This window comes from Natator depressus, chromosome 14 (assembly GCF_965152275.1).
Source record: "Natator depressus isolate rNatDep1 chromosome 14, rNatDep2.hap1, whole genome shotgun sequence".
Classification (NCBI taxonomy): Eukaryota; Metazoa; Chordata; order Testudines; family Cheloniidae; genus Natator; species Natator depressus.
The window spans coordinates 18,310,868-18,330,884 of NC_134247.1; the positions used below are offsets into that span (position 1 = coordinate 18,310,868).

Genomic DNA, 20,017 nt, shown 5'->3' on the forward strand with positions numbered 1-20,017 from the left:
GGGGTTGTTATTTCCCCAGGGAACAGAGACGGTAACTGCCAGGAAAACCATGACTACAGCTCCAATCCCAATTCAGTGGACGCACCAGCAAAACTCCCACTGACTTCAGCGGGAGCTGGATTTGGCCCTACTACATTCCAGCTCCAACGGCCATTCCCCACTCTGCACTTGCTCTCTCATATCACGCTCGTGCCTTTAGTCTGGAAGCTTCTCAGGGCAGGGATCCGGCCATTGCTCGGCATAGGTCTCCGGCTGAGCTACAGAGCGGCACAACAGAACTCCCAAACAGACATGGTAGGAGTTGCTAGTTCGAATGTGCTGAGTGGCTCACACATTCCTGAGGAAATTCACCACGTACATAAAACTGAGTGAAACGTAAACAAGGCTGAGCTGTAGCTGACTAGCTACGACTGATCCTACAGTGACCTCTGACGAGGCTGGTATTTACATTAACTACCCGGCTAATGGCACTAATGCACTTTATATCACAGCGCCCTCTCCATTTCAGGACTATAAATTAGAACAGTAACTGTCACTGGTGGCAGGCCCCGGCCCGCTAATGAGCCTTGTGCCAAGTGCCTTCCCGCACCCTGCCCTCCCCCTCAGGGCAGCGGAAGGGAGGGTGGGCGCTGGATCTCGATGGCGGGGTGACCCCCAGGGAAGGCCCGAGCAGCATGTGAGGTAATTTCCCCCAAGACCCACTTTATCAGCGCGCTGGGCCGCGAGAGGAAACGAGTTCAGCCAGAGTTTGTCTAAACACATTGTGTTTTATGCGAAAAGCTGCTCCGATCTCCTCCCTTTCCCAGGCAAACCCTGACAACTCCAAGGAAACCTTCACCCTCCTTTCTCTTACTGGGGAAGGTGGAGGAGGGAGCGCGCTGGACAGGAATCGCAGATAGTGTTCCACGCTTCCTGTTAGAGGCCAATCTGGCCAGGAGTACCAGCTCCCAAGGGTCAAAAAATCATGGGGCAGGCCCCCAAAATCATGAAATTGGCTTGAAAATCATGAGCGGGTTTTTTTTTTAAATGTCCTTTTTGTCTTCTGGTTTGGGGGCCTTTGGGGTGCACTCAGCATCATGTTCTCAAGCTTTTCTCTGCAGCCATGAGGATTAGCTACTTTTTCTTTTTTTTATATGAAAGCTGAGATTTTCACTTAACCACATGCCTCCAAGAACTGGGGCTTTAAGAAAAGCATCAGCTATCCTGAGGGTTGGCAACATATTTGAAATCTTGGTCTCACTGAAGTCAAGGGGAATTTTGCCTTCAACATAGTCAAGATTTCACCTAGGAGTACTGCGCGTGTACATGATTTGTCCACTATCTATAGTGAAAGTGAGGGGCAGAAGTGAACGTCTGGACAGTTAATTAAGGATACCTTCAGTATATTCGAGAGCTGTGAGCTAGGTTGGGGAAGGACTGCAATACACGGTCAACCTGGTTTTGTGCTCTACACCAGAACTCTGCTGCTCCACAAGCAATCCAGAAACTACCCCAGAGAGACTCAATTGTATCACCGCAAAGTGCAGGATGGGAACAAGGAGAATGCTCTACAGTTTAATCACAGTTTGAAAAACAGAGCCATAAAGAAGCAGCTATCAATGTCCCTTCCACAGGAAAAAGGGATGAATGTGGGTAGCGTTGGCTTAATGTAATTCAGTCAGGCACAATGTAATTCTTCCACCACACAACTGGATGAATGCACTCAATCCTGGAGGAGGGGACTATCAATGGCCATTATCCAAAATGGTCAAGGAAGCAACCCCATGATCTGGGTGTCCTTAAAACTCCAACTGCCAGGACTGGTGACAGGGGATGGATTGCTTGAAATTGCCCTGTTCTGTTCATTCCCTATGAAGCATCTGGCATTGGCCATAGTCAGAAAAGATGGACCATGGACCACAGCTGTTCTTATGACCCACAGCACCCCATGCTATTCTGGGTGTGCCCACACACAGATCTGCTGATGCACACAACCCAACCCTGATCTGCAGAACCCCCCTACTATCCCAATCCAGACCTTCTCCTAGCTAGTGCATTAACCTGCAACTGCTGCCAACCAACCCGCATCCACACACTGCATATTGGCACCTTTCTTGTTTGCTTTCCTCTTAGGGCTAGTCTACACGTGGCTGTGTAGTCGCAGCAGAGCGCTGGGAGAGAGCTCTCCCAGCGCTCTAAAAAAACCCACCTGCATGAGGGGCGCGGCTCCCAGAGCCGCTGCACTGTCTACACTGGCACTTTACAGCACTGAAACTTGCTGTGCTCAGAGGGGTGTTTTTTCACACCCCTGAGCGAGAAAGTTGCAGCACTGTAAAGTGCCAGTGTAGACAAGCCCTTAGAAGGATTCTGTTTGCAGAGTCTGTTGGGTGGGCTCATATCCCAAAACAACACTAGCAATCAAACGCCAAGGAAAATGACCAAAACAACCAGAAAATAGATGTCATTCTAAACCCAAGGGCTCTCTGAAGTTGGCCGTGAGTTGCCAGCTGTTTCGTAGATCCCTGAGAAAGTGGACACAAGGGCAGAATCTCAGAGCAAGCTGGAAAGAGCTTGTTTTGCATAGATACAGACATTGGCTGGCATCTTCCCCTTCCCCACAGACAACTGCCAGCAGCTCTCATGGAATAATAATGCTCCAACAAGTTGTGCAGACATCAAGGGCTGGCTTCGATCACCCAAAACCTTACTCATGGTGAGTAGCGCCATGCTCCACGAGCAATCACAATGAACCCAGTGGGACTATTCAAAGCATGAGGTCCTAATCAAGGGTGGCAAAATTCAGGTCTATCTAACTAACCCTCTTCACACCCCCATCAGATAGCTACAGAAAATCTCATGATGCCCTGTCTTACAGAGGGGGGAAACTGGAACACTGGTGACGTGACTTGCCCGAGGCTACGCTATACAGTTTAATGGCAGAGCCACCACCAGAACTTGGGACCTCCACTCTCCCAACCTTCTCTTTATTCTTCCAGGCCATGCTGTGTTTCATGCTCAGAATACCTGACCCCATTTCCATAACAGTCACTAGCGAAAACTCCCATTGACTCCAGCTTCACAGAGGAGAGCGAAAGACAGAAAGCTGCCCTGCGCAGAAACTGCACATGCCCACGTGCTCCTAGCTGTGAAGGGTTCCGCTTCAGATCCTCATCCAGCTTTTCTTAATGCCTCTGCCCCCAGGGCTCTGGCGAAGGATTTGGGGAACCCTGCCTCCCCGCTGTGTTAATAAAGTGCTGTCCCATCCCACCCCAACCCAAGTCAGAGAGACCTTTTTCATTGTGAATACCTGACTGCACCAATTCTCTCTCAGCCAGCAAAAACAAAAGCAAACGTGGCCAGGGGCCCAAGCACAGTGACTAAACTCTAGATCCCAACGAATATTCGTGGTATCCATCCCAATCTGTTTGTCTGAGGAACAGTGCCTAACACTTTAGGAGGTCTAAGCTGTGATTCAGTCACCATTAGACAGCGTGTCAATTTGTTTCCATTGTCCCCCCTTTCCCTACAACCCTCCCGTTCGGATTCCCATCTCATCTTTCTCTGCCTTTTCAAGGCCAGACCGTTTCCACCAGGAGTGAATTGTGTTTGTTCTGTTTGGAGGGGGAGGTGCAGGGGGAGGAGGAGGGAACATGCTGCCACCATAAAATTCAAGTGCTGCAGATAAACATCAAAGAAACATTATTCCCTTGTATAAGTAGATGACTGTTAAACATGAATTGATCATAGCACTGCATGACATAATGAGGCCAGAGACACAAAGAGGTGCTCAAAATACCACTGTGCGGAACATTACAAGGGGCTGGTAGTTTACACTGCTCTGCAATGCAGGAATGCCTCTCTTAATCACCTCTACCACCCTTGGCCTTGCTCCGGAAATAATAGACAACATATATAGAGAGTGGAATGCATCAGACAATACTCTCAGTCCAGGCCTCTTCTGCTCTCATTCTCAGAGGAAAACAAAAGCAGGAATTTTCAAATTGCCATTCAATTCCCACTGAAAGGCAATGAGGATTGCATGCCTTCAGCCCTTGCCAGCCAAAAAGCAGACATGTCACATGTATGACACAGGCAGCCTTTGCATGTACAAGGTGTGCTTGTAACATGTTGCAGGTATATAATCTGCAAAGGCAACACCCACCAGCAGCCCCTCTTTCTTTAGTTCTAGGGCTTGATCCTGGGAAGGTTGTTTAGCACTTTAGAACAGGCCCTTAAGCTGAATGTGAAGTTTTAGCATGCATGAAATCGAGAGATTAATTCCCTCCCTTCCCCAAAAGCCAGGCATAGTTGGTCTATGAAAAGCTCTCCCCACCGATTCTTGGCCTGATCAAATCGGAAGCACAGAATCGGCTGTGCTGGTCCAGTCCTGAAAACAGTTCTGCAAGTGCACCTCAGTTCTGAGCTGATATAAATCCCCACCATACAAACCCAGGCCTCTCCTGAGCAGACTGAAAACCGTACAATGGTGTTTTGCCATTTACACACCTGGGGACTATGATGAGATCATCAGATTCATTTTCACTGGGGACCTAAGAGTTTTAACATAAGCCTCGGAAGGGGTGACAAGCTAGAACACTAACACCCAACCCACCAGAGCATCAGCCCCTGCAAAATCCCTCTTTGCTTCAACCAATATTTATTCCAGTTGCCAAGTGTTGCGTTTGCTATGCGAGAAGACTGATGGGCCTTTTTTCCCCTATTGAAGGAACCATAGGCAAAGCAAAGCCCAGTGAGAACATCCTGCCATTACTTCTTGATAGCTGTAAGAGCCTTATAAGGCATGTTATGTATTTTCCTTGTTCATATGTGTATAATTCATTAGTTGCAGTGGCTTGCATGGTACTTTGGTCCACAGAACTGAGCCAGCCTCTCTGGCAGAGTTTTGGCTCTGAGCTTTGTCTAGGTCTACCCCCACCCCACGAAAGAATGAAACTCAATGGAGAGAACCAGTTTTGCATGCGACTCTGGAGAAATCCAGATAACTCCTGCTCCGACCCAGGAAATGAATGTATTTAAATTGACCTAAAGGAAAGCAGCCCCCTTCCCCAATTCCCTTCTTTAAACTCTATGGCAGATGGAACAAAAACTGGGCCCAAGAAAGTCTTAGCACAGGCTCCAATCCAAGATAAGCTGCTTCTTCCATTTATAGCCATGTTCAGTCCAGCTTCATTGCAACATCTTGGACTCTAGGAAATGAAGTGTGTGTGTTTGAGGGAGTAGTGAAGAACACAATTGGCCAATTGTCAAATTATCTTGTTTGATCACAATGAAGTTTGATGTTCCCAAAACAAAGCTATCTCTGCATGATCTTAATTCAGTCCTTTGCCTCGTCTTATAAGGCTTATTGTGCTGGCAGGTTACCCAACCTATCCTGTCAAGCAGTGGCCAACAGCAACATCAAGCTTAGGCAGAAGGAAGGATCTATAAATAGTTTAAAAGATAATTCTTCAATCTGGAAAAGTCAATTCTTATCCTACTTTTATCAACAGTCAAAGTGCCCTATCAGCAGAAGGCATTGAAGTCCAAGTTAATAGCCAACCCATACTGAAGGAGACCCTGGTGAAATTTTTGTCTTATCTCTCCCAAGATAACTGACTTTTTTTCTTATCAGCCTGCAAGACTATTTTCCCAAATGCGTGAGCCCCTGGAACATCCAGAAGAGAGAAGAGCTGGGGACCATATCTCGTAGAGCTAAGTAGGATTTTCCAGGGCGTGTGGATGGGAGACCTCCAATTAGCAGATAGGATCTGCACCGCCTTGCACCTTGTGTAATCATTTACACCTATGGTAGGAACTGGTTTTCCTTTACTCTGAGGCACTGTTACCCTGTCAGAGCATAGCAGAACCTTAGTATAAACGAGAACTAGGTCCGTAGTGTTTTATACCCACTTTGCACAAGTGTAAATGATGACATAAGGTGCAAAGCTGTGGAGGATCTGGTATCTAAGAGTGCTGCTGATTCAGAAGGGGGCACTCTTCCCTCGCAGGGTAGTTCTACACTGCACACTAAGCCCTGGCTCTGATTCAGGTTTGAGCACAAGCCCCCCTTCAATCCACACACCAATCAGTCTGACTCAGGTCAGCGAGCACTCAGGACCCAGGTCCTAAGACCCTGCTAATGGGGTGGGTCAGAGCCCTAGGACCCTGCTAGGGGAGGTGGATCAGAGCCAGAGCCCCACAGGAACTCAGGTCCAAGCCTTGTCATTTTGCAGTGTGGACACAACTCAAGCTGCAGACCCAAGTCAGAAGGTCTGCATAATACACTATGGATGCATTAGCATGGCTCAGACCTGGGCCCAGCAATTGTAAACCCAGGTTTACAATGCAGTGTGAACCTTCAAGCATGGACTTGGAAACACTAAGTCCACAAGCCCAGGTGCCCCAGATCTAGGCTTAGTGTGCAGTGTAGACATATCCTAAGTCTGCAAGGAGCCAGCGCCCCAGCCTGATGTGATGAAGTGCTGGGCGGCTGCCTTTTGGAGAAAACAGAGGCCTTGATCACTTGGGGTCTTTAAAAATCCCAAGTGCACAGATCCCAGCATCCTCTTTGGAAATTCTTGGAGGCAAACATCATGCTGATGTATAGAAACTAGAAATGGGAGAGAGACGTTTAGATCATCCAGTCCACTGCAGGAAGGTGCCTACAGTGTTCAATCCAGTCCAGCTTTAAACAACAGGACTCGCACCACTTCTTTTGGGAGACTATTCCACAGTACAATAGATCTGTCTGCTGGTGAGATCACCCGTTTCACTGCAGACCCACAGGGACTTACACTGGGGCAAACAAATTCCTTCTTTTATCAGAGTTTGGCTGACTCTGAAATGAGAAAAGGAGACACTGAATCTGCTAAAACAAGGAAATAAATCCAAACATTGGCCCTGAGTCACACTGGAAAGGAGGGGCTGGTTTGAAGGAGGGGGGAATCTGCCAGTCAAACAATATTAATAACCGCTTGAGTCAGTAATAAGGCCTCGCTGGCCTGCAATCACACTCCAATTTAATGCTCTGCATCTTGGCTCAATCATACCAGACCATCTCTGGTGTCCAAATATAATTCCTTATCCCCTGCCCATGTTGGTTTGGTGGCTTGGTAATTGACTTCAGAGCCTTCCACCTCTAGGTTGCCAGCAACCAGTTATTCACCACCTGGTGGCCCAGGTGAGATGAGTTCAGCAGGCCTCAGATCATCTGTCAGCAGGGAAGGTGTCCTCATCAGAAAAACCACTATCACTGCTGGCACCTTCACCAGCATTCTCAGCAGCCAGTCCCAAGTCTAAATGAGCTTGGAGGCTGAACGACCCATTTCCTGTTTCAGAGTAGCAGCCGTGTTAGTCTGAATTCGCAAAAAGAAAAGGAGGACTTGTGGCATCTTAGAGACTAACAAATTTATTTGAGCACAAGCTTTCGTGAGCTTCATCAGATGCATTTCCTGTTGCCATTCCAGAGCAAGATCAAGGAATGCTGGCAGAGGAGAGGGAAGCTTGCTTTGCTGCTGCCTATGCGGTACCTGCCTGGGGGTATGGGAGAGGGGAATAGAGTATGAACAGAGAGCTTCCTCTGTTGTCAAATTCATGTTGCTCTCCAGACTGTGTGCAACCTCTGTAGCGAGACAGGCACATCTCCCCCTTGCGCTCTCTCCTCTTTTCTCTCTTTTTTTTCCAAATAACTGGCGCTGCAGATTTTCCTTTTTTCCAGATTATCTCATATTTGGCGCCTACTACATATACACAGAGTTGGACTCGGTGCATTTTTCATTCCCCAGTCCCCTCCCTGCTCGCAGTCTCTCTCGGGTACGTTCGGCTGCAGGCGTGCACACGCACGCACGCACCCAGTCTAGCCCCAGTGTGTCAGCTAGTTGTAAGGAAATGCTTCCCCACAGGTTTAATCTCTTAGTGCAGTTAAACTGCTGTGCCACTCAGGGACTTGGAAAGGATTACTCAACCCTGGCCTTTTCATTTCAGGTAGAGTTGCTTTGTTTATTGTCTTTTAAATCTCTCTAACTCCCCTTCCCCTCCCCCACCCCCTTTACAACTAGACCAGAGAGCCACATCCCAAGAGGGCCTTGATAAAATAGACACAATGGTATTTGAATAGCACATTCCACCTTTCCATCCCCAAACCTCTCTGGATGAGAAGAGCCCCACGCGCCCACACCTCCCCCAAACCAATGGGGCCCTCTTCTCAATGGGCCCTTGTGATAGGGTCTTCCTCACAGGAGCTTCACCACACCTTCTCTAAATTCCTGAACCTCCTGGGACAGCAAAACAAGGCTGGGAACCTCGCTCACCTCCCACCAGATTTCCCAGCACTTCTCTGGCTTCCCCAGAGGGGGCCAGGAAGGGCAGAGGCTGCTTCCAAGAAAAAATAGGTTTTTAAAAAGTTATTGGAAAGCTTTGGAAGCCAAACCAAGAATCAAGGCAGGCTCATGGGAATACAAAAAATGTCACACCCGATCAGATCCAAAGTCCATCTAGTGACAGTGGCCATTAGTAGCCGCTTCAGAGGAAGGCTGAGTTCAGGTTTTGGGTGAAGGTACCTGGTACTAGTTTATCTTATCTGCCTTGGTTCCTCCATGCCTGCTGGGGAGAGTTCTGGAGAGAACAGCAGCCAGAAAATGGAGGGACAAAGGCAATGAGGTCCTAGTGCTGGGCAAGGGCAGGACAATGACTCTGTGGAGCGACATTAAACTCTGCGGTGTCCGTGTATATGCTCTAGGCTGAGAAGGCACTCTGAGAACCCATGGGTGGGGATCGAGGGGACTAAACTAGCCACAAGATAATGGTAGTGAAGGCATGGGAGAGCTGATAAGAGACTTATGGGCTTTTCCTGGCCCCAAGCATATGCCATGGGTCAGAATGAGACAAAGGTTATACCCCCATCACGTGGCTGCGGTCAGTAGTCACTGACCCAATGGCTTCTCTTATAACACCCTTCTGTCCTTTACAAACCCGAGGACCCCCATACCTTCCCTGAGCAGACCTGGTCAAACAGACCCTCTTCTCCTTTGAGGGCAAGTGTGGAGATGGGGCTCTCAGTGACACCAGCAAATGAACTCTTTCCTCTCATGACTGACACACAGAGGGTCTTTCTAACCTTTCCAGAGCCAGGGATTTGCTAAACTCCTTGCTCCGCTGCCAGTTAGAGCTGGCAGGAATGACAATCAGGCAAAAAAGCAAGAGAAAATTAGTTTCATCAGCGCCAACTTCAAGCTGGTGGCTTTCTAAATATGACATTTTGCTGGCAGCATGCGGCCAGGACAACTTTCCCAGAGCCTGGGCCAGCACTGAAGGCACAGCATGTGCTTTCAAGGAGAAGTCACTTCACATCGCTTTCGTATCAGATCAAGAAGATTTCCAAATGCACCAGATATTGCAACTGAGTCTCACCTCCAAATACAACCCAGGGGTTGAACAAGGAGGAGCCGGGGACAGAACGAGAAAGAATTGACTAACGAGGAAAAATTTACCAAAGTTCCAGGAGCACCTATGGCCTTCTACATTGAGTGTTCATGGACTGATTGTAAAGGAGGTTTGTTACCAGGGGAAAAGCTGCAACCTTAGTGGGTAAGCACAAGAGGAGTATGGGGAGAGGACAGGGAGCAGGAGACGGAACCTTTCATCTCCAGTCACCACCTCCAATCCAGCCTACCTCAGTGATGGCAAAAAGCTTTTGGCATCTGGAAGCTGTTCAAGGGCCTGTCATAAGTAAGCTGGGGTTTTCTGTCTGGGTGTCTTCAGCAGAGGCCAACAACTGAATGGACATGGGAAACTGCGCTACTGAACTATCCTTTCACCTGCAGAAGAGGTCCCTGGAGCAGAGGATGTAGAGGAAGAAGTGGGGAAGATTGCTCTGCCACTGCCTGTCCTATAGCTATTCTGTGGCTAAAGTGTCCGTACCCCACATTTAATGGGTAAACGGAGGCAGAGACAAAAAGTGACTTGCCTCATGCAGCAAGCTGGCAGCAGTCTGTAAGAGAACCAAGGAGTCCTGACTTTCAGACAGCCACTCCAGCCACTAGAACACTTCTTCAGAGAGTCCACTGAGGAGATGAAAGGAATGTAGAATAAAAGCTGGAGGTTTGGATGCTCTTCCTCAGGAATAACCTGTTGACATAATGTACACCCCCCCCACACACACATCCCCTCTCAATCTTTCTACCTGAGGGGAACTAGACTAATTCCTTTCAAAACTCATTAGTGCTACTTTCTTCATCAGACAAAAGGTGGCAGGCTATCCTGTTATTTACCTTTTACTTTTCAAAGTAAAATTTACTGCCAGGGAAATTGCAGGCCAATTCAACCATCCTGGAGACTGACCATCTTCTACTTGTCACAAGAGGGCTGCAAACTGAGTGACACAGACAACTTCTTGAGCCTCGTTCCATGTGCTGTATCAAACCCATTGCCTCCAGGACTCAGACCTGCTCTGAGAGAGCCGTGTGGATTCCTTACCCTTTACCACCACCACTGGGCATGCGACAGAGCCCCTTTCACCAAAGACGGTAAAGCAATGCAATATAAAGAGATGAATTAAGCCGCACCACACCCAACAGGGAGCTCAAAAGAATTATACCCATTTTACAGAGGGGAATCCCAAGGCCCAGAGAGAGGCGATAACTTGCCCAAGGTGACAAAGTAAATGAGGAGAAGAGGAGGCGAGAAAACCCAGAAGTTCTAGACCTCTACTGTAAGCATAGAAAACCGCTGCTGCTCCCTGCACTGGTGTAATGCTTGCCATGGGATGCCAGTAGGAGAACCTACCCTTTCCCAACAATTAAATAAAAAGAAGATGATATCTACTGGACATAGAAAGGCTTCAACTGTAGAGACAGCCGGACCCAGGTCATCTATCCCTGGAGTGTCTCCAGCGGTTTTTGTGGTTCTAATGAATCCGTGTATGTATTATGTGCATATGCAGAGCGTGTGTTTGAATATATATTTGCGATGTGTAGGTATGCATTTGTGCACGTGTGTGTATAGGTACATTTGTGTGTCTGTAAGCAGGCGCGTAGACTGAGTGTGTGAGTTTAGAGCACTTGAAATTGCAACATTAGTGACAACAAGAGGCCATGGATGGAACCATGAATACCAGAAACAGCTGAGACATGCTGTTCATCTCCCCAGACAAGAGGGCTCTTGCAGAATTAGTAATTACAAATTATACGAGGCTCTTCCTAAAGGATTAGGCTGGCACCCATCCAAACCAAAGGGAAGCCCTCAAAATCCTTCTATTGAGAAGTGTCTGTGGATGTCATATGCTGGTTCATATGCACACGGCTCCCTCCTACTCCTCCCTCCCGGTTCCCCTGTCCCAGAGACGACATGGAAGGGAATTCTCGTGCTGCACCTAACACAATTCTCCTTGCACCATCTGCCAAGCCAACAGAGGCCAAGGAGCTAATATCCAGGCTCCAGGCAAATGACAACAGCTGCACAGTCTCAGGGGGCGGTGATAAAACCTGCCCCCAAAAATGTCAAGTGCTCCCCTCCTGGTTTAGCCCGGCACCTGGACATCAAGGGACACAGTATGCAGCAGCTGTGAAGCATACATGCCTCCAGAAGCTTGGAGAGGGGCACTGTGGAGGCAGTGAGGAAGGCAGGTGCCTAGGTGCTGTCTGGCAACAGGCAGCAGAGGAAAGGCTGTTTGGAAGGCAGTAACAAAGCACACACCTGAGAAGAGAAATCATAGAGCTGACCAATGCCTGCACCACTATGGCAGGGACCCACATCTGGGCACTAACACACCTGAGGCAGAGTCCTGCCTGCCTTGAACTGGTGGAAAGGGGCAGCAAAGCAGCTGTGAACACCCTTCCCAGTGCAGAGCACCCCCTTACCAGGCACAAAGTCCCCAGCCCAGGGGATGTTCTGGAGTGGATTAGGTTAAGCTAGGGGACACAACAGGGACAGGAGGGGATGAAGCAAGGACAATATTGCCCATCTATTCCACAGCTGTTGCAAGGTCCATAAGGGCTACAGCAGAGGGAGATGCATCGCCAGACTCATTCCCTAACCCCAGCGTCAGCGTGCCGAAAGTTCAGTCCACACGCCTAGGGAGTTCTACAGCATGCCCCCAAGGACACGTGCTCAGAGGTGCAGCCCAGGCAGCCACTCAGATGGATGGAGCACAGCATGCTGGGAACCACAGTGTCCATGGACAGCACGCCTGTATTAAAGAAGAGGCTGGCTTCAGGAGGCTCCTTTATGGAAGGTGCATGTATCCCTTGGACACGTGGAAAGCTGCCCTGGAGCTGGTGAACTTTGGGCACCCCTGGCCCAACCGTAGGGGTTTGCTACTTGACCCTTTGGTGCACAGCTGTGCTCTCCACCCAGGCTTTCCCCAGCAGGCTTGCTAGGCCTGCGGTAACCCTTTGAGGAAGCTGTTTGCACGTTGTTTACAGTGATGCTGTTGCCTATAGACTATACCACATCTGAGGCTGCCTCCTGCCACCTACTGCAGAGGTGGAATAGTCTAGCTAATAACATTATTCCCCCCCCCCCCCCCCATCCTCCCAGGGCCCGCTTCAGTCCTTCATGTGTCTCGCTCAAAGCATCCGAAGTACGGCCTGAGAGACAATGTAGTTTGAAACCATCCTCTGCCTAGAGCTGCAGAGTGAGGACACAACCTAGCAGCAGTAGGCAGTTACTGCTGGCAAACTGAACCAACCTGCAAAGTCTGCTCATCTGTCAAGGAAGCTCAGCCCACATTCGGTACTTATCTGGGCCCTACCACCATTGCATCTGGGCCCCTCTCAGTCTGTAATTCATTCATCCTCAGAAACATCCCTGTGAGGTACACAACTGCTATTATCCCCACTTTACCGAGGGGGGAGCGGATGCAAAGAGAGACTCGAGGTATGTCTGCACTGCAGTTAAATTCCTGTGCCTGGCCCATGTCAGCTGACTCGGGCTCCAGCGCAGAGGCTACGGCCGGACTGTAAAATTGCAGTAGAGACATTTGGGCTTTGGCTGGAGCCTGAGCTCTGGAGTCTGAGCTGAGGGGTGCAGATGAGCCCAAACGTCTACACCACAATTTTACAGCTCCACTGCCGGAGCCCAGGGAGCAGGCATCAGCTGAGCTGGGCCAGGCGCAGGTATTTAGTTGCAGTGCACACGTACCCCAAGCGACTCGCCCACAGTCACAAAATAAAGCATATGGCAGAGCAGGAACTGAACTAGCAACTTAACCACTGGACCCAGCCTAGCAACTTAACCACTGGACCATGCTTCCAGCGGACTGGAAGTAGCCTGTCACCAGTTCAAATCCTGCTTAGGAAGGTGGCAGGAACCAAAGGTTACCACCATCTGATGTTGGCTGCTGTCGCATTAAGCGAACCGGCTGTCACAATCGCCTGCGCAGTGGATGGCGTCCTCACAAGAGTCGTCACTCTCAGAGGAAAAGCCAAGGAATGAACAGACCTGAAGGACTGACTACACCCTCCTCCACTAGAAAAGTTCCCTTCAGGTCTGGTGGCAGGGCATGAGAGAGAAAGGGAGGAAGAGTTTGCATGGCTGCTGCTTGTCCTAGGGATAGCTGCTATTGGGGATTTCAGTCTCCAGGGCTGTCAAAACAGCATTAAACTAATGCAAATAAATGTAGAGGGGGAATAAAAGCAAGAGACAGATAATCAGGTTGTGCACAATAATATTTGGGTTTAAATATGCATGTAAATTAAAATGCAAATTAGGCACAGCCCTCCAGTGCCTGGCAAACTGCCACGAGGCTTTTGAAGCTATGCAGGTGGAAATCGCTGCTCTACGGCATTCTCAATACAAACTAACTGCTCCCCCTCCTACCCCGCAATGGCAGTTTCACCACAGCTAGCTGCTCCATTTGTTTGGCTTCCTTTCCCTGCCGTTTCTTTCAGAGCTGCTGAGCTCCAGGTGACAGCTCATCTCCAACCAGCCTCCTTCCTGCATCACACACTTTCCTGAAGACCTTCAGCAAAGGTGGTGGTGACAGCAGCAGTGGGGTGAGGGGGAGAGGAACAGCATGAGAACACAGACAAGTCACTGACCGCTGGAGCTCAAGGGAAATAAAATCTCAACAAGCTAGAGGCAGGCACAAGGGGTTAATTACTTCTGGGCTGTTTTTGAGGCTCCACTGTAGGGGTAGCAGGGGGCTTGGGTGGAGGGGAGTTTCCATGAACATCATGTTGCAGCATCATGCCTGACCCAACCTCTGGGAGCATTTCCCAGGTAGAGAAAGCAGGGCATCAATCCAGGTGTCACAACTGCCAAGTGAGACAGGGGCAAGTGCCACTGCAGGGACACAGCTGCAGCATGCCTAGAGACCTGGCAGTCTCACCTGCAGCCAGCCATACATCTCCAAGGGAATGCACTTTGCTCTGCAGTGCAGAGACAACTGGGGAGGACGGCAGTTCCTAATCCTGGCTGTCGGATAAGAACTCGAGACTGTTTGCAGCCCTCAGCTCCCTTGGGCAGGAAGCAGCTGAGTTGCCAAGCTATCATCGCCCTCCAAATCAAAGCTTCTTTTAGTCACAGGGCCAAATTCACCCCTGGTGTAAATCGGTCCCGTTTCCAGCTCCCAACGGGATGGATTTGTTTAAGGGGAGAGCTTGTTTTTCTCTTGGGTTGTTTCATTCGGTCTCAGGTCCACGAGCAGCTTTGAAGCGATTTCTTCCCACACCAAACTCAATCCCAGGGAAGGGCAGCCTGGGATGACAGGTCTGTCCCTTGGCCCCTTCAACACAGATGAGAGAAGCCACCTACCGAGACCCCACTGGGTAGAGGGATTATCCAGTTTCTTTTCTGTGGGGCTCAGCCGTGGCCTGCCTCTCTGCACTCACATATAGGCTCTGGGCACATCTCTTCCAGGACGGCACCCCTATTACAGTCCCCACCCTGCTAGCAGACCCAGTTGTACTACAGCTCAGAGCTATGAAAACATCACAGACCTCATGGGCCTCACTTGGAGTGATTAGTCCTCACCTCCTCTTCAGAGCAGACTTTCCTCCATTATCACTCTACTAGCTTGGACACGGAGCATCAGCCGAGCTGAGAAGTCCTAGCCTTTGTAGCATGGCAGCCAGTGGTGCCCTGTGGGCTTTTAAGAGTGGGAAGCAGAGCAGCCCCCACCCCAGCCACTTCTTCCATCTTGGAAAGGTAAGGGAAGCATCTCATTACCCCCCAAAGACTGTGTGTGTGTTTGGCGGGGGGATTACGTAGTAACGTCTTCTCAGGGGGTTCCAAGAAGCCTTCTCTCTTTCTCCTACCACTGAAGGGACCCCCCTTGGCTCTCAAAGTCCACAGCTTCTCCAGACATCAGCTCTGCTCGCTTTGCCCATGCTCAGTGAGCAGGGTGCCGATCAAAGCTCCTCTCGCCACAGGGCTAAGGAGGCAGGACGCTCCTCCGCAGCCAGGCAGGACAAACAATGGGTAGTCCCATAAAACGCCAGATCTCCGACATTCCCCACTAGGCCACAGCAGAGAGTGCTCCTCCAGAGCGGGCGCTACACAGCCATTCACAGGGAGGGAGTGCCCCACAATGGGGTCTGGCAGGGAAAGTGACCCAAGGAGCTGTGATTGCATAGGCAGCTTAGAGTTCACAACGGAGAGTGGCTAAGATGTCAGTGGGGGAGGGGGTAGGGGTGCTGGGGCTTGAGGGGTGCAGTGGAGATATTGCACTAGCTCTTGGGCTGTAAATCTGAGCTGGGAAAGAGTGACCAGGAGGATGAGCCTTTTAACTCAGTTTCTCAGCTCTTTTATTGGACTCGGGGCCTCCCTGGGCCCGAAAGCTCCCTTTGTGTCACTCCCACCGAGCACGGCTGCCTTGTTCTGTAAATCGTACCCCAGACAGCTGTGCTGTCGTGTAAACCTCACCCTCAGCAGCTGTCTTGGGATTAAGAAAAGGAGTACTTGTGGCACCTTAGAGACTAACCAATTTATTTGAGCATAAGCTTTCGTGAGCTACAGCTCACTTCATCGGAATGCATCCGATGAAGTGAGCTGTAGCTCACGAAAGCTTATGCTCAAATAAATTGGTTAGTCTCTAAGGTGCCACAAGTACCCCTTTTCTTTTTGCGAATACAGACTAAAACAGCTGCTACTCTGAAACCTGTCTTGGGATTGTGGAGCCCCTTTGATTTAAAGACACCCGCACTTCCAGGCAGCTGTCCAGGGATTCTGTAGCTTAGACACTGTTTCCAGTACCTACCAAAGGGCCCGATCCTGCGTGATGTTGTGCTCAGCGTCAGTGGGAGCGGAGAGGGCTCTGCGCCACCCAGAAGGAGCTCCACGCCTGGCAGGATCAGACTCATCGAGCATCTCACTGGGCGGATGGTCTCTCTGGGATTACTCAGGCTATGTTAAACCCGGAGTGGGATGAGGCAAAGTGGATTGGCCTGCAGTGCTTTTATGGCTTATTGTGCTGAGATATCTTGTGCTGTGTTCTTAGATATCACTCAGCCACAGATAATCAGAGTTTGTTAACTGAGATAACTGCAGCTGTCCTAGGCTGCTTCCCCTCCCTCAGTCCCACCAAGGCTGTTCCTCTCTTCTTACAAAGGCTACACACAGTTGGGACAAGGGGGACTTCACCATTTCCTCATTCCACATATTGTAAACTCTGTGGGCTCATGGTTAGCACAAAGGACTGGGAGTCAGGATTTGTGGGTTCAAAGCCCAGCTCCGCCACTGACTCACCCTCAGATCTTGAGCAAGTCACTTGCATCAAAAACGTGGCCTCTCTCGGTGCCTCAGCTTTTGGGCGCCCAACTTGATGTTATTTGAGCCTGATTTTCAGAAGCCCTGAGCAGCTGCAGCTCCCGTTAAGGTCAGTGAGAGCTGAGCTCCAGCTCCTGCCCCTGCAGCAGCCTGTCCAATGGCAGAGACCAACTCCTCACGCGCTCGCACCCAATTGCTAAATGATGCCCTTCAGCACTGCCAGCTTCATGCCCTAGGCCAGGTGGGGAGGGAGGGCTCGCTAGAGACCAGGGAGTCTCACAACAGCTCAGGGACGAGGGGTCAGAGGCAAGCAGCGTCATCAAGGGTAGGTGGAAGTGAAGGGGGAAGTGAGCTGGATGGGGCCCTGTGCAGTTGACTTCACACAGGGTCCTGCTGGGGCTAGGCCCAAGCCTGGGGAGGGCCCAGCACAGCTTCGGTATCAGATAATATGGCTTTCCTGTTTCCATGGACACTTTTGAATGGGAGGCCACCTGGAGCAGTGCTAACACCTGAGAGGCCAGGTCCTCAGACCAAGGCACTTCTCAGCTGCCCCAGCCTAATGCCAATGAACGGGTCCAGCAGCCAATGGCAGAATGTATGCGTGTGGGGAGGGGGTGAAAATCATTCTCTACTTGTCCAAGTGTTACTACAGGGCCAGGTCTCCCCCAAGCAAAACCACCCTAACAGCCTCTGCTGGCAGCGGTCGCTCCCACAACCAAGCAGCCCAGCTTGCGGCGCAGAGCAGCAGGGAGGCTCCTGACAGGTAATGGCAAAAGTCGCAGGAGGCCTGGACACCCCCGGCCGGGTCCGCATGCGACAGGTTTGCAGCAGGCTCCGGGGCAGAAAGGGGAGGGCGCGATGAAGAAGGCAGCTCTTCTATGGTCTCCAACCACCCTCCTGAGCTAACAAAGCAACTGAACAATAGCGCTGGACAGGCTGACGGACGTTGCCTTGTAAGGAAGTCTGGTTAACTCCTGGCTGGACTGAGTGAATTGGGGGGCGAGAAGGGCGGGCTGCGTAACTCACTGGACACGCAAAGTCCGCCCAGCGGCCTGTTTCAGCTGTAACACTTCACCCCACAAGGGATCGACTTGCGTGAGCCCTGGAGAAGAGCAGGGCGAGGAGGGAAGGTTATGGCCTTCGATGCCAGTGATGCACCTAGCAGAGGAGGGGACTGGGGAATGGAAAAATAATCAAAGAGCTGGAACAGAACAAAAATCTCTTTAAAACAGAAGTGGGGGGAATAAAGGTCCCGGCGCCGCTGGGGGAGGGGAGCCAGCTTTAATGCCTAATGCAGGATTAATCAAAAACAAGATAGAGCTAATGTAAAACAGGGCTCCAATTTCACAGTGGCTCCGGTCCATGACACAATTACAGCATCTGGCTACAGGGGCCAGAGGGAAAGAGCTCCTGATTCCTGCTAAGAGAGAGGCTGGGTGGCTGCCCCAGCAGGACAATAATTGCTGACACAGTGCTGGAGTCCCACAAGCGTCAGCACTGCAATGAAACAGCAAGCAATGCAGGCGCCATGTCTGCACCTTTCACGTCACCCCAATGGCTGCTTTTCTTAAGGAGACACAGTCAAGGTGGGTGGGCCCAAGATTAGGGCCAAAAGTGAGAGCAGTGTCCCATTTTACAAGCCTGGCAAACGGCTGAGGTAAGGGGGAGGGGGTTATTTTCTCATTCCATTTTCAGCAAGCTTTGTGGTCTCATGGGGCCACTTAATGAAAATTCTGCAGTGCCCCCAGCAGTTCCAGAAGTCTCAATAAATCCAAGCATAATGGACGCATGACTATATTCATTCAGACACCAGCGGGTACAGAACCCAGGACCTTCAGCACCAGACCTCACGACATGAACTAAGGGAGCAACAGTTAGCTGTGAACAAGTAGCAGCTGGCTGTTGCCCCCCTCGTGGGACAGCCACTAGAGGGAGACATAGGCAGACATATACTTAGCCAGCATGTTACACAAGGATTTGCCCAGGACTCTACTTACCCTCTGGACTCTTTGGCGGGATTTCAGCCATTACTGGTTGCGCCTTTGATTCTGGTTGGAGATGCTGACTGGTCAAGGAAGGCTCCAAATTTTCCATCTGCCTGACAGGTGGGACTGGGACCTCTGGAGACTTTGCCACCTGGATTTCTACCCGTTTGGTGGCAACATCCGGCACAGGGGCACTGGCTGTGTCGGCTCTCCGCTGGGGCAGCTCCGGGATCTTTGAGGTGGGGGCTTCCATCCTCCGGACAGCGGGCTCCTGAGGCTTGCCTATAGTGATCTCAGTCCTTCTTGGAGTGGGCTCAGGGGGTTTGTGCCCCAGCCCCTCTGCTCTCTTGAGGCCGAACCTTGATAACCCTGGAGTGGAGTTCTCCACTTGCTTGGATGAGATATCAATGGAGATTTCTGTTCTTCGTGACACAGGCTCAGGAAGTTTGGGTCCAGAGAGCTCCACCCTCCTCAGAGACGACTTAGGCGACCTTTGACCTGGAGAGTCTGCATGTCTGGCAGGTGTGTCTGAATTCCTGGCACCAAGATCCTGGAATTTCTGTGTGGAGCTGGATACAGTGGACCTGAGGAGAGGGTTCGGGGTCCGTCTTTGCGGCGTAGAGGTGTTTGGAGACTGGTCTACCTCCTCTACCTCGAAAGATCGCTTCAGAGCTGAAATACATGAACAGAATTCAGAATTTAACAACAACAGCATCTTCATGAGAGGATCACAGCACACTTTACCAGTGTTCATGAACCTTCAAGACTTCCATCCCACACTCAAGAGATGGGTAAGGAGGATCAGTACCCCCGCTGAACACGTGGGGGAACTAAGTAACAGAGAACTTATGGAACTTACCCAAAGTACCCCTATGGTACTTACACAGCGAGTCAGTGATGGAAATAAGACTAGAATCCAGGAATCCCAATTCCCAGAAATCTAACCACAACTTGAGTATCTTTTACACCTCTAATACAAGTTATTACCTTATTAGTATTCTCCACTCATCCTGGGGGTAATGTTTTGTCTCCTGCTTTGCACAGGTGTAAATGACTTCACAAGGTACAAGACAGCCTGGAACCAGGTCCTAATGGGGGCCTGCTGGCCGGCTTTAGCTCAGTTACACTCTGAGTAGCCAGCCAGCGTGATTCCACCTCCAAGGGCGCGGTGGTACATATACAACTTCTGAGGGTCGAGTGGGTCACTTGGAGCAAAGTAATCCAAACCCACCCTCATGAAAGTGTCCAAAACAACTGGAGAAGACCAGGAAATCCCCAATAAACATACCACTGAGAGAGAAGCTGGTTATATTTTAATAACAAGGGATCAGACTCTGAATAAATCCTCT

At 50.3% G+C, this 20,017-nt stretch overlaps 1 protein-coding gene across 4 annotated transcripts in view; it reads right to left on the reverse strand.

Moving 5' to 3' along the window:
• Positions 1-20,017, reverse strand: part of SEPTIN9 (septin 9) — a 255,996-nt gene that overhangs the window by 95,099 nt on the left and 140,880 nt on the right. For all 4 annotated transcript variants that reach the window (XM_074971962.1, XM_074971966.1, XM_074971964.1 and 1 more), the window contains one exon: positions 18,681-19,340. In XM_074971962.1, coding sequence (XP_074828063.1) covers positions 18,681-19,340 — 660 coding nt within the window. The remainder of the gene's footprint in view (positions 1-18,680; positions 19,341-20,017) is intronic.